The sequence below is a fragment of the Salmo salar genome, chromosome ssa29 (genome assembly GCF_905237065.1).
Source record: "Salmo salar chromosome ssa29, Ssal_v3.1, whole genome shotgun sequence".
Classification (NCBI taxonomy): domain Eukaryota; kingdom Metazoa; phylum Chordata; class Actinopteri; order Salmoniformes; family Salmonidae; genus Salmo; species Salmo salar.
In genome coordinates this window covers 9,808,948-9,824,222 of record NC_059470.1, presented here as the reverse complement: position 1 = coordinate 9,824,222, position 15,275 = coordinate 9,808,948, and the positions used below count along the sequence as shown (strand labels likewise).

Sequence of the window (15,275 nt, the reverse complement as noted above, 5' to 3'; positions counted from 1 at the left end):
GACACCCAAAAAATGCTTTCTAGCTTGAGTTTAAAAGGTGTGATAGACTGATAAGGGCCATTCTATTTCCTGAATCCAATTTGAAGATGAGAAGCTCCACTTAAGACTTCAACATAGACCATTCAGATGACCAAAAAGGTTTCAACCCAACTTGTAAAAAAGAAGGAGGAAAGACTTTGAAACTACTCAAATACTGAACAACCACAGCAAATTTTCCAGTGTAAAAAAAAGTGTTGAGTCTGTCGGCCCATATAGTGTAAAGCCTTATTCAAATATTTCCCAGAGTGCCTTGACAATCGAGTAAATTGAGTTACCACCCATGACTGTATTTGTTTGTGACAGGAACATCATTGTTGCATTCATCCATTTTTTTGTACAATGGACTTCACCAAGTGGGATCCTATGTGAATATGTTATCATTAAAATATATATATATATTTAACACCAACAGTGAGATTATTTTACACTACTGAGTGTTAATTTAACTCTTTACAGTGTTAATTTCACTCTTGAATCAACACTAGAAATTTTACACTGAAAAATCAACACTAGTTAACACTGGCCAATTTGCTTTGGGCTATGAAAGGGACACATTTGCAGGCTTCCATACATTTCAAGAACCGTTTAGAATTCTGATGAACTGTAGATGCCATGTCAAGAACCCCACACTTAACTCAAAGGTTACAGTAACGTACTGTACTTTAAAAAAGTAACTTACAGGTAACTGGCTGCCAGTAAGCTATCTTAAAATCAACTGGATTTTTTTACCCTGTAACGTTATATTTGACATAGTGTAAGTGCTTGTCTGCAGCAGGGCCTTTTACATATTTTGGGGTGGGGGACTCTTGAACTTTTGAAAAATATTGTTATTGTTCATAACACACACACACACAGGAGCAAGAATATGTCATTATGCTTTGAAACTGCTGTCATAATTTATTTGGCATTAAATCCTTAGGAGAAATTCCCACATTTTTTAAATAAGTCACAATTTGCAAGTGAAAGTGTATTGGATGAAATTAAGATGTTTAGCCAGGGGATTAACCAAAATAGTTTAGTGGATTTATCCAAATTATCAGCCAAGAAGTAAAAAAATATGGCTAGTATTTGCTCACTAGCTGCTGGCACTTTGTTGAATGCAATTCCATGGGTTAATCATTGTTTTCATGCAAATTGGCTACCGAAATTAAGTGTGACTTCTTAACCTAGAGCTAGTTTGGCAGGCAAAAAGCACATACTGCATTAATCAGATCGGATTTATTTTCAATTAAGTTTAATTAAAATCATTTTTTAAAGTAATTGTTTACTGTATATGTCTCAAGGAAGTTTTCTGTGTTGCTTTATATGATTTTAGGTACTGCGGATACACAGAATGAGTTAATCATCAGGATGCTTATTTGCACTTAGGCACTGTTGAGGGGATTAGGGTTCTGGTTGCCATCCAAATATCAGCTTCAAAGCACCTTCTGAAACATACAGTACATGGATTTCTTTGTTTCTGACAAGATTGTTACTGTGTGTACTCTGCCAACACTGGAGTCACTGTTGATAGACACACCAAACAAAGGAAACATATAAAAACATGTCAAATCAAACTTTATTTGTCACATGCGCCAAAAAACAACAAGTGTAGACCTTACCGTGAAATGCTTACTTACAAGCCCTTAACCAAGAGTGCCGTTTCCATCTACCATGAGAATTTCTTTGATAGAATTCTGTTATTAGCGTTGACCATGTACACTGAGTTAACAAAACATTAAGAACCCCTACTCTTTCCATGACATAGACTGACCAGTTGAATCCAGGTGAAAGCTATGATACCTTATTGATGTCACTTCTTAAATCCACTTCAATCAGTGTAGATTAAGGGGAGGAGACAGGATTAAAGAAGGATTTTTAAGTCTTGAGACAACTGAGACATGGATTGGTTATGTGTGCCATTCAGAGGGCGAATGGGCAAGACAAAATATTGAAATGCCTTTGAAAGGGATATGGTAGTGTGTGCCAAATGCACAGGTTTGTGTCAAGAACTCCAACGCTGCTGGGTTTTTCACGCTCAACAATTTCCTGTGTGTATCAAAAAAAATAGTCCACCACCCAAAGGACATTCAGCCAAATTGACACAACTGTGGGAAGCATTGCAGTCAACATGGGCCAGCATCCCTATGGAACGCTTTCACACTTTGTAGAGGCAACGTGCGGCCGAATTGAGGATATTCTAAGGGCAAAAGGGGGGAGGGGGCAACTCAATATTATGACCGTGTCCCTAATGTTTGGTATTTGTTTGGTATACTCCCTAATGTTTGGTATAGTGTATATTTGGACACAGCAAATTCTCCAGTGTCTGGCTGACCTGGTTTTTACCAATCTGCCTGGAAGGTTTGTACTGGGGTGAGTCTTTAAAAGACCACCTGCCAGAATTTGATTTTATGTTGGGTAGATGGTCTTTAAGAACTATCACACTAACTAGGCCGGCCTGTTGAAGTAGACCTGTGTAAAATGTACAACCTGCTTAATCGGAATGACTTTTCAATAAGTTTGTTTCGTTTTCAATTGTTTGTTTGCTCACTTTGTTTGAAGTAAATGACTGGTTTACGTATCCTACTCCACCCTTCCACGAATGCAGACAGACAGCACGAACGCAAGCGCCAGACTCTTGTGGCTGTCCTGAACGAAGGGGGCGGTGGGGTGTCGTCGCGTCATATCATCCGCCTCGCTTCCATTGGCCGACACTACTCACCCGACACAGCTGTGATTGTTTTCTGCAGAGGAAGACTGTCTCTGCTATGAGGTCTGCTGTTAGGAATGATATAGAAGCTTTTTTTCTCTCTCACCCAAACGATGATGTGACCAAACACCGTGATAACAGTCTGAGAGCAGCGAAACGCACAACATTGTCGGATGAACAACGTCGGGTCTCGCTCGATCAGACAGTGTGAACGTCTGGAGATCAAGGTAAGAAGAGATCAATTATATCTGCTTTGTTATTGCCAATTGATAGGCTAATCATAGTGAGATTGTGGCAAATCAGCTTGAGAAAAGCATGGGCTACAAAGGTCAGTCTGCTCTGGACACCACCAGTCTTAGATTAGATGCAATGTAACGAGGCATACCTGTGTTAGCTACAATCTAATAACGCATCTGTTGTTCTCCAGCGCTGAAGTGCCAAATGCCAAGACTAGAAGAACACTGCTGGAGACGCTCTTGTACATCGAGGGTGGAATCGAATAATTATTCTAGGGAAAACTGGGTCGCATCGAAGGCTGAAGAAATGATGTCAATTATCACATCGGTGCTTAGCAATGTATACGGCTCGCTGCACAGTCTGCAAACAGCAAACTTAATCAGACGGGGTCTCGTCCTTTTCACCGTGGGAGTATTTCTTGCATTGGTGCTCAACTTGCTACAGGTTCAAAGAAATGTGACTTTGTTTCCAGAAGAGGTGATGGCAACTTTGTTTTCATCGGCGTGGTGGATTCCCCCTTGCTGCGGCACGGCAGCTGGTGAGTTGTTACTTTTCCAAAACCTATAGTTTATCATTCTGTCTGAATGAATGAGATTGCTATGTAGGCCTACTTCTAATTTGGAGAAAGGAATGTGAATTGGGTTTTTAGGGGGGAGCGTGTGTGTTTCATGATGCCATTATAGGCTACCAACTATAACCTGGACTACATAATCATTTACAGTTTTTTTTCTCCATCATTATCATTGTTATTATCCATTATGTAAGTGTTCTCGTAGCCACGAGGCCATATAATGATGAGTGTTTTGTCTGGGAAAAACATACAGTAGTATTTATATTGCCCTCCAATGCTCCAATAGGCTTCCCTAGAAACAGCCGGACATAGAGAGTCATTAAGGGTGTGCTGTGTTTTCATTGGTTGCTTTCATAACGGGTGAGCTGTGGAGGCGGTCCATAATTGGCTGTTGCCTCGAACATGCCACTATCGAAAAAGCGAAACAAGGAAGTCGTGTGCACTGTGCAGTCAGAATTAAATAAATTATTTTCACCGCCAACCCGTCCCCCATGTTCTTGAGAAGTAGGCTACAGTGGTTCACACTTAAAAGAAATACGAATGTAACAATGTTGGAGACAATTGATCCAACGTTTTTTTTTTCAGTGATAGACTACAATGTTCCAGGCTTATTTTTTATCAGTCGGTTGCAGACATGTTTGTGCAAGGATTGATAAGAGAGAAATAATCATGTGTGCTTCAAAGTGAAACTAGAAAGCAATCATGTTGTTTGTTTCATTTCTGCCATTTTTTTACCCCCAAATTGAAACTCAAAGAAATTAAAAATGTTCAAGCCCAGTTTGATTTGTATGTAGGCTATTCAGTGATGTACTAACTCAAATGTCCTTTCTGCAGCTGTTGTTGGCCTGCTATACCCCTGCATCGACAGCCATCTAGGAGAGCCCCACAAGTTCAAAAGGGAATGGGCCAGTGTCATGAGATGCATTGCAGTATTTGTTGGCATCAACCACGCCAGTGCTGTATCCTTTCTAAAACAATGTCGCAATGTGCTCACAATGTCTCATGTTATCTTCAATCTAGAGACAGACTGACACATATTTACACCAGTGAGGTTTATCACGGCCAGAGCTGGATGTTGTGGACTAATTAATGTGTAATACATAGATGAGTAACATTCTGTGATTAGTTTGATATGCACTCCTTTTGGGAGCCAAAGCAAGATTCCCCCCCCACCTTGCAGGCAAAACGTTTTAATGCCCCCCTCTTGGCAATGGATCTTGTTTATTTTTTTGTGCACAAATGTATTTCCTGCAATTCTACACATTTTGCCATGGGGTGTATAGAAAGTGTTGCAGTTTTAAAGGACATTTTCTGCACTTCTTCACATTTTGCCATTACTTATTCCATGTTCATATGATATCTGTGTGAGATGGACAAAAAAGATAATCAACGGGGGCCCCTGGAGGTCAGGGCCCCTGAGCACATGCCCTGCATGCCCGGTCGTTAATTTGGAGATGATTAGGCCTACTGCAAGGTTTAGATAGCTGGCTAGACTACCTTACCTAGCAATCGAGAAAATGTTAGCTGACATGGGCTAATTGAGGGACTGGCATAACAAGTGGAAAACTGCTGATGCACTACCAAATTTCTGTAAGTTGAGACCCCAATGGAGTTCCTTTTTTTTAGGTCGAGGGCCCCCAAGCGACCTCTGTGCCAAACGCGCAGCATGTAGCCTGCGTATAGGAAGAGGCGGCACTGTTGTCGTTTTGCTACTTTTACGGCCTTGAAGGCAATTCATCTAGTGTCAGTGGGACAGTGGGTGGAAGTCCCAACTGCATTCCTGCTTGTTTTGACTCCTTGACATACTTTCCAAGTATGTATGGAACTTACAGTTGCTTCAAACATACACTGCTTGTGCCACCCACACTAACTCTTTGATGCAACAGTCAAACAAATAATGGTTTTTTTTTTTAAAACACATTTTTAAACATATTTTAAGGGATTTTTTACTGAGCAGATACTGAGAGAGGATCACAGATAGGGAGAGGTTGTGTCAAAGGGCAGTAAGCCAGATTGGAACCTATGCAAACAAATAGTCTTATTTTGCCCTTAACTGCTCCATCTCACAGAAACTAGACTTTGCCAATAATGTCCAGCTGTCCCTGACCCTGGCTGCCCTTTCCCTGGGACTGTGGTGGACGTTTGACCGCTCGAGGAGTGGCTTCGGCCTGGGCATTGGGACGGCATTCCTTGCCACCGTTATCACACAGCTGCTGGTCTACAACGGTGTATATCAGTAAGTCAAATCACGCTTTTATTTTTCCATGTTACTCTAAGAGCCAATTTATGCTTGATCCGAAAATGTGGTCAGAGACTCCGTATGGAGGGTGTGACGCAATTACGGAGCCTCCGGAGGCACGCAGAGACCAAATTGAGCTCTGTGCTGTATCGCTGTGCACCTCCCAAATGTTGTAACAATGCAGAGGGGTCCGTTTGTTCAGTTGAAGTCAGAAGTTTACATGCACCTTAGCCAAATACATTTAAACTCAGTTTTCCACAATTCCTGACATTTCATCCTAGTAATAATTCCCTGTCTTAGGTCAGTTAGGATCACCACTTTATTTTAAGAATGTGAAATGTCAGAATAATTGTAGAGAGAGTGATTTATTTCAGCTTTTATTTCTTTCATCACATTCCCAGTGGGTCAGAAGTTTACATACACTCAATTAGTATTTGGTAGCATTGCCTTTAAACAATTTAAACTTGGGTCAAACGTTTCGGGTAGCCTTCCACAATTTTCTCACAATAAGTTGGGTGAATTTTGGCCCATTCCTCCTGACAGAGCTGGTGTAACTGAGTCAGGTTTGTAAGCCTCCTTGCTCGCCCGCTTTTTCAGTTCTTCCCACAAATGTTCTATAGGATTGAGGTCAGGGCTTTTTAATGGCCACTCCAATACCTTGACTTTGTTGTCCTTAAGCCATTTTGCCACAACTTTGGAAGTATGCTTGGGGTCATTGTCCATTTGAAAGACCCATTTGCGACCAAGCTTTAACTTCCTGACTGATGTCTTGAGATGTTGCTTCAATATATCCACATACATTTCCTCCCTCATGATGCCATCTATTTTGTGAAGTGCAGCAGTCCGTTTTGCAGCAAAGCACCCCCACAACATGATGCTGCCACCCCCACAACATGATGCTGCCACCCCCGTGCTTCATGGTTGGGATGGTGTTCCTCGGCTTACAAGCATCCCCCTTTTTCTTCCAAACATAACGATGGTCATTATGGCCAAATTGTTCCATTTTTGTTTCATCAGACCAGAGGACATTTCTCCAAAAAGTACGATCTTTGTCCCCATGTGCAGTTGCAAACCGTAGTCTGGCTTTTTTATGGCTGTTTTGGAGCAGTGGCTTCTTCCTTGCTGAGCGGCCTATCAGGTTATGTCAATATAGGACTTGTTTTACTGTGGATATAGATACTTTTGTACCTGTTTCCTCCAGCATCTTCACAAGGTCCTTTGCTGTTCTGGGATTGATTTGCACTTTTTCGCACCAAAGTACGTTCATCTCTTGGAGACAGAATGCGTCTCCTTCCTGAGTGGTATGACGGCTGCGTGGTCCCATGGTGTTTATACTTCCGTACTATTGTTTGTACAGATGAATGTGGTACCTTCAGGCTTCTGGAAATTGCTCCCAAGGATGAATCAGACTTGTGGATGTCTACAATTTCTTTTCTGAGGTCTTGACTGATTTCTTTAGATTTTCCCATGATGTCAAGCAAAGAGGCACTGAGTTTGAAGCTAGGCCTTGAAATACATCCACAGGTACACCTCCAATTGACTCAAATGATGTCAATTAGCCTACCAGCAGCTTCTAAGGCCATGACATAATTTTCTGGAATTTTCCACGCTGTTTAAAGGCACAGTCAACTTAGTGTATGTAAACTTCTGACCCACTGGAATTGTGATACAGAGAATTATAAGTGAAATAATCTGTCTGTAAACAATTGTTTGAAAAATTACTTGTGTCATGCACAAATTAATGTTCTAACCGACCTGCCGAAACTATAGTTTTTATACAAGAAATTTGTGGAGTGGTTGAAAAACTAGTTTTAATGACTCCAACCTAAGTGTATCTAAACTTCCGACTTCAACTGTAGCTCCTCATTGAAATGATTGGTTGATGGTAGGTGGGGGCGAAAGGTCCTGTATATAAACACGGAAACTCACTTCCTTGACAACTTCCTTCATAACAGCTCTGCGAAGTGCAATAAGTATGAATGCTCTGACTTCTGCAGAGGTCGTATCACCGTAAATGCTGCACGGCCAATGCAGACATCGGATTGACCATGCAGCACGAACTGTCAAAAATGCATGGATAGGATATTTTGGTGACATAATAATAATAATAATAATAATAATAATAATAATAATATATGCCGTTTAGGCACCAAGCGGGAATTAACCCATATTCCCGACGTTGCAAGTGCCATGCTCTACCAACTGAGCTACACAGGACCATGTTATTATGTTATTATACAACGGGTGGGTCTAATCCTGAATGCTGATTGATTAAAACCGCATTCCAACCGGTGTCTATTCCACAAGTTGCCACAGGCATTTTAATGTCATAGATTTAGCCGATTTACTCTGTTCCATCTGACAGCGAAATCCATTGTCTCATCAGCCCAGCCAGGCAATTTCTAAACTTGATCTCCACTATAAAATGCATCAAGAAATTATCTCACATTTCTATTAGACTAACATTTAGTTTTCAACAGCGGAGATTTGTATATTTGAATAAACCTTGCTGTCTGTCTCGCTGACATTTGCAACATTGTTTCAATATTTAAATTCGATTTTCCCGCTGTCCTATAGTAATGAATGTGTCAGGATGAGACAGGCAGAGTCAAACAGTTAATCATTAATCAGTTGGCATCATTTTTATGGATATATACAGAAAATGTCAATTGATAAAAGGTAAGACAAAACAGCTAATTTGCAGTCTTTCCAGCTTCAGTTTGAAGTGATTGTGTTACTACGACTGTGTTGTTGGCTAGCTCCTCTGAACAACATTGTCCTGACGAGTGAGCACGTTTTCTATGCCAGGTGAAATCTCGCCTCATTAGCTCTTTGTTATGGATGTATCCAAAAAAATTCACTAGAAAACAGCTTAAACAAATGCAAATGCAGCTACTTTGCTGTCATTCTGGCTGCACTTTTTGACTTGACTGCAAGTTAGCCGTAGTTGGCTAGGTAGCAAGCAAGGCATAAGAACGTTGCCAGCCAGTATGGCAATGGAACATTTAGAACGAACAACTGGGTCGCGTCCATAGATATAGAACAGCAACCTTAGATTTGTGTCGGGACTATATCTTGTATAATGATTAAATAGTATGAATAAATTCATCAAAATAATGTTTTTAATGAAAATATGTCAATCATTATTTGAATATGTTGGTAACCCGTTGTATAAAAGTGATAATACCCTTAAAGCCAGTATTTGGAGGATATATTGGCACGGTTTGCAACAACACCTACCTTTTCGTGGACATGGTATCATTACTTACCTTATAGTTTGAGAATAGCCAGTGAATCAAATTAGGTGATTTTTAAGAAAATATATATCTCCTTTGTGAATTACATATTTAAGTATATTTTCTGGAACTGGTCCCAGTCACCTGATTCCATCAAAGAGGATCTGACTGATGAAATTAAAGCAATTATTTTGGAGTCCCCCATGCCTCTACGCCCAATTATTGGCCCTCCTACCTGCCTCTGTGGAACCTCTTCAAAAATGTCCTGGGAAGGAGGAGCACTCTGTTGCTTCAGTGAGGGACTTACAAAGAGCTGAGTTCAAAAGGCCTCCGCAGCTTCTGTTGAGTGAGTGAGTGAGTGAGTGAGTGAGTGAGTGAGTGAGTGAGTGAGTGAGTGAGTGAGTGAGTGAGTGAGTGAGTGAGTGAGTGAGTGAGTGAGTGAGAATTTTCACCAAACTTTAATAATGCTGCTTTTCCCCCTTCCGAGATCTGTGTTTAACTTGCCATTCCTGTTTTAGGACTCGACACGTGTCTTATTTGAGGCTAGATTTGACTATTGGGGCAGATATTTCATTTAATATGAATTATTTTTCTCCCTCTCTTGTAGATACACGTATCCAGACTTTCTGTATGTGCGCTCTTGGCTTCCATGCATATTCTTCTCGGGAGGAGTGACTGTAGGAAACATAGGACGCCAGCTAGCCATGGTAAGTCCTGCCCCCTATTTTCTTAGTCAAATTCTTCTGGATTGTAAGCACATGAACACATTGACATGTTCATGTGGCACAAACTTTTGTGAGAGAAAAAGCCTGCCCCCACAGTGTCGGCTATAATGCCTTTATCAGGTGTACGCCCGAAGTCTGCCCTTATTCTGTGTAGAACTCTTCACAGTCATGTCCGTTATTCAGTTTGACTCAATTAAAGTGTGAAAACAGATTAAGCATGTTGTTTTGTTTTTCACAGTAGCGAGCCAGTCTTAGAGCCAGTCTTAGAGCCAAATGTATCAAAGGGTCATTTTCAGCTTGTTGTTTTTGTTTGATGGGGTTTGAAATGTTGGCACGAGCCCTTTCTTGCTCTTCCTTTCTTTTTTTTTCTCACTCTCACTTTTTTTTTCTTCTCACTCTCACTCTTGATCGCTCTCTGTGAGATGGATTAAGACTGTTAAAATTTCATTCAGTCTATTCAAACTTGCATCTTACTTCATGTTTCTCGATAAACCAGCGATTGAACTGTTGAGACGCTGGCTAATAATTTTTTGATATCTGACACACAAAAACAAAATGGCTCCACCCACCTTTTTGTGCTTCCAAAAGTTTGAAATGGCTGAAATATCGTCTTAATAAATAACATGTATTGAAAGTGCTAAAAGCAATGTGCTGTTCCTTTTAGTCCTTCATCAGTAGCCTATAACTGTTTCTAGAGGCAGTTATACTGTATATAACTGGTTGTATAAGGCCAAATAAATGAACTGAACAGAGCCCCTGTTCTAAGTTTTGGGATGCATGTTCTACATATGCTTAACACATGAGTGAGTGCTCTGACGGGATGTTCTAAATCGAGAGGAACGGGGAAGTGAGAGGGAGCACTTTTTCTTCCAGACTGTATACAGTTAAGGGAGGCCTAGAGGAAGGAATATCACATTTTACTACAACCCCGACGTAGGAGAATCTTCTCACAGCTGTACCTATACATAGGACCCCATGATCCACTGTAGAATAGTCCTATAGTCTACCGTAAAGGAGTCAGAACTGAGCCTTAGGTAACAGTCATCGGTAATGTTCTTCTCTAATCCCCATTGTGGATGATACACTGAGTGTACAAAACGGAACGCCCGGATAGCAAGGACCCATAACAAGGACAAGTTGAAGGGCAGCACCATGGGAGTTATTCGTAACAGTATGTCTGTGTCCCAAATGGAACCCTGATGAAAAGTAGTGTACGGTGCCCTTTGGGACGTAGCCATCTCCACTATACCTCCTATATTTTCCAAGATAGAATAAAACGCCATGTTAGTGGTCAAAATTCAGAATAAAATGGCATCTACACTGAGTGGACAAAACATTAGGAACATGCTCTTTCCATGACAGACTGACCATGATCCCTTATTGATGTCACCTGTTAAATCCACTTAAATCAGTGTAGTTGAAGGGGAGACAGGTTATAGAAGGATTTATAAGCCTTGACAATTGAGACATGGATTGTGTATGTGTGCCATTCAGACGGTGAATGGGCAACATCAAATATTTAAGTGCTTTTGAATGGGATATGGTAGTAGGTGCCAGGCGCACCGGTTTGAGTGTGTCAAGAACTGCAACGCTGCTGGGTTTTTCACGCTCAACGGTTTCCTGTGTATGTCAAGAATAGACCACCACCCACAAGACATCCAGCCAACTTGACACAACTGTGGGAAGCATTGGAGTCAACATGGGCCAGCATCCCTGTGGAATGCTTTCGACACCTTGTAGGTGCCATGCCCCAACGAATTGAGGCTGTTCTGAGGGCAAAAGGGGGTGCAACTCAATATTAGGAAGGTGTTCCTAATGGTTTTTTGCACTCAGTGTACAATTAAGCAATATGGCCCGAGGGGGTGTGGTATATGGCCAATATACAGGCAATGCGGATTGCCTGGATACAGACCTTAGCAATTGGTCATATACCACAAACCCCAGAGGTGCCTTATTGCTATTATGAACTGCTTACCAATGTAATTAGAACAGTAAAAAGTTATGTTTTGTCATACCCCTGGTATACGGTCTGATATACCATGACTTTCAGCCAATCAGTATTCAGGGCTCGAACCACCTGGCTTATAATATAACAATATATGCCATTTAGAAGACGCTTTTATTGATTTGAGACATTGTACATGATATTTGAACATGGGGTTTCCCCTCTCTCCCTTCAGGGTGGTGTCGAGAAACTGCACAACGACTGAACAGAGATCAGCTGAAGAGGAGCGAGAAGAACGGCAACCAATACGGAGAACCAGCATAATGGAACAAAGTCCGACATCATGGGGAGAGACATTTCAGTTTGAAAGAAAAGAGACTCTTATTATTTTTTTTACTAGTTTTCTGTGCATTATAACAAAGAGCTAGCCAGAATCTCCTTTACCTAATGTGCCATGACTTCTGCACCTCCTGGTGGCCAAAATACCTTTCCCCATCCCTGTTCGGGTCCAGATAGCATGAGGTTATAAGTTAGCCCCTAGGCTATCCTTGTTAGGGTCCAGATAGCATTAGGCTAGCAGTTAGCTGCTAGACTATTCCTGTTAGGGTTGAAATAGCATTAGGCTAGCAGTTAGCCACTATGCTATCCCTATTACGGTCCATGTAGCTTAAGGCCAGCAGCTAGCCGCAAGGCTATCCCTGTTTGGGTCCATATAGCATTAGGCTAGCTTCTAGCCACTAGCTCCTCACTCACTATGGCAGGACAGTATTTGACCTTCCAGTTCTTCGAAATGAAAAGTTAACTGGTTTCAGAGTGAACTATTTGCTTTTTACTGGTGTGGGAGTGCACGCGTGCGTGTGGATGTGTGCAGGTCTTAACAGAAAAGACGAGGAAAAAAGGTGGTGCTAAATGTTAGCTTTTTTGTTATGCCCGAGTATAAAATTATCATAAAAGGGAAAGGTTTCAGAGCTGTGCAAAAATGTCTGACACTCACAGAGACAGCGACCAGCAGTATGTCACTGATGACATGTATTGTATGTTCCCAATATTGTATGTAATTCACCAAAATAAGTATTTATCTCTGAGAAATTAGAATGCCAACACCAAATACATGAGATCGCAGATGATGTGACCATGTTTTGAACGAATGTACCATGATGCGTATTAAGTTAGCATATTCATAGTTGCAGTAAAATAAGTAATGATTAAAAAAAAGGCACCTGAATATGATCGGGTGTGAAAGCTCACCTTTTGGATGACTTCCTGGACATGGTGTGCCACCTGGACTTGACCTATGAACCCTCAAATTAGTATATGAATGGTTGATTTTCCATTTAAAGTTTCAGACTAGGCATTAAAGTTTGGGAACATACATTAAGAGAAGGAGGGAGCACAGGACATTTTTACTACGGCCTAGAGGATTTGCAATCTGTGATTGCCTTTGTATTATACAATTGAGTGCTTTTGTCACTACCATACCAGTTCAGTTGTATTACTTGTACATAATTATATATTGCTTACATGTATAATCTCTTCCCTTTATAATCAGACAGGTATTACCACACTATACCTATTTAGTTCGATAGTTGGGGGTCTAGAGGAATAAAAGTGCAATCACATATATATACCTGAGCCGATTTATTCTTCTGTATTTATTATTTCTGTAAATGGTTAAGAGGTGAAACTCTGGAATTATATGCAGTGTGGATATAGAAAATTAGCAGAAAATTAGCAATAACAGCAGTGTTTGTAAAAAAATTTTTTTTTTAAAAGTGTCAGAGATTACTTGCCTTAGACTGTATACCAATGACTATTCTCACCGTGAGAAGACAAAAAAAAACATTGTGTCAAACCGTTTGTAAAATCTCGTAGTAGTTCAACATTAGTAAATGGGGAAGACTGATGTATTATTATTCTTTTGTTGTTGTTGTGATGTATAGATTACAGAGGGGTTGGTTGGTACACCTGGTTCGGTTTGAATCTTTGCTCAAGTTCAGGTTTGTGTCCCAAATGACACCCTATTCCCTATAGGTGGGTTAACTGACAACGTCACAAAAATGATGTGGGCACTTCCATGGGGCAAAAGTCAGCGTGATGTTTTGATTTTGGATGGCCAGATTGCTAGCGCAAATGACAAACTGCAATGTGGGGAATCGTAAGTAGCTCGTTTCAGCTCCTTTTTTTAATCTTGTTCTGTAATACGTGTTTTGATTGATTTCATGTCAGTGCTAATATGGCCAAAATATGCTAGCTAGCTAACCAACAACTGTAACAGTGTACTTCAGAGACAACAAGTGGTCATTGTGCAAATATATTTATGTTTTCAATAAACATTGTAGAAGAAATATAGATTACATGTTGTCAACAATATAAGCCAACCCAATCTGCTTTGCCCCATAGTTGCGTACTCGTCGGTTTTGTCGCTAAACAACCAACCCGTCTATGTAGTGCACTATTGAACAGCGCCCTTATGGCCTGGTCAAAAGTAGTGCACTATATCGGGAATAAGGTTCCATTTGGCAAGCAGTCCAGGTGTGCTGCTGGGAGAAAAGATAGCTTTATTTTTGGGGTGGTTGAAGCACCTATTATTTCAATATGTAGAGAGTGTGAGTGTTTCTTTTATGTCAGCTGTGTATAATTTGTATTACCTTGAATCCAAGTGGAAAAATAAAAAGGAACACCTAGTAATGTGTGTGCTTCTACTTTGTTGCACCCACATATCTTAGCAGAAGGAAACTAGACAGATACAATATCTTTTGAGCCCAATGCATGCAGTATTTGTATGAGAGTTTACCCCTTTGGTAACGTTACCATCGGAAAATGTAATTGATACAAACAGACAAGGTATGCAAATGTGACATAATACATTTTTAAAAACACCTTCCTAATATTGAGTTGCACCCCCTTTTGCCCTCAGAACAGCCTCAATTCATCAGGGCATGGACCACAAGGTGTTGAAAGCGTCCCACAGGGATGCTGGTCCATGTTGACTCCAATGCTTCCCACAGTTGTGTCAAGTTGGCTGGATGTCCTTTGGGTAGTGGTCTATTCTTGATACACACGGGAAACTGTTGAGTGTGAAAAACCCAGCAGTGTTGCAGTTCTTCATACACTCAAACAGGTGCCTCTGGCACCTACTGCCATAACCCCTTCAAAGGCACTTCAATATTTTGTGTTGCCCATTCACCGTCTGAATGGCACACATACACAATCCATGTCTCAATTGTCAAGGCTTAACAATCCTTCTTTAACCTGTCTACTCTGATTTAAGTGGATTTAACAGGTGACATCAATAAGGGATCATAGCTTTCACCTGGATTCACCTGGTCAGACCACTAATAAGTCCGGGATCATTGGGACATCCCTACCTCATTGAAGTTGAAATGTAAAATGGTAAGGGTTATGGTTAGGGTAAGGGTAAGGGTTATGGTTAAGGTTAGGGTAAGGGTAGGTGTAGGTGTAAAGGTAAGTGTTCAGATTTAAGCTAATGCTTAAGTGTAATAAGAGTTGCTGAGTAACATAGTGAGTCATCTCTCTCTGGTTGTACAAGGACAATAAGTGTTATAGGGAGAAACTATTGTATGGTTAGATTAT

At 40.8% G+C, this 15,275-nt stretch overlaps 1 protein-coding gene across 1 annotated transcript; it reads left to right on the top strand.

The window, feature by feature from the left end:
- The first annotated feature begins 2,646 nt into the window (after positions 1–2,646).
- Positions 2,647–14,365, top strand: insig1 (insulin induced gene 1). Its single transcript, XM_014180682.2, has 6 exons — positions 2,647–2,955; positions 3,156–3,503; positions 4,371–4,495; positions 5,606–5,772; positions 9,619–9,718; positions 11,917–14,365. The coding sequence occupies exons 2-6, from the start codon at positions 3,170–3,172 to the stop codon at positions 11,944–11,946; spliced, it is 756 nt and encodes a 251-aa protein (XP_014036157.1). The 5' UTR covers positions 2,647–2,955; positions 3,156–3,169; the 3' UTR covers positions 11,947–14,365.
- The last annotated feature ends 910 nt before the right edge of the window (positions 14,366–15,275 follow it).

What these genes read in the sequence shown, in the direction of transcription:
- insig1 (XM_014180682.2), top strand. Translation starts at nt 3,170, where the DNA reads ATGCCAAGACTAGAAGAACACTGCTGGAGACGCTCTTGTACATCGAGG. An exon ending in GCATCAACCACGCCAGTGCT is followed by an intron (nt 4,496 to 5,605) that starts GTATCCTTTCTA and finishes TCCATCTCACAG; the next exon opens with AAACTAGACTTTGCCAATAA. An exon ending in TAGGACGCCAGCTAGCCATG is followed by an intron (nt 9,719 to 11,916) that starts GTAAGTCCTGCC and finishes CTCTCCCTTCAG; the next exon opens with GGTGGTGTCGAGAAACTGCA.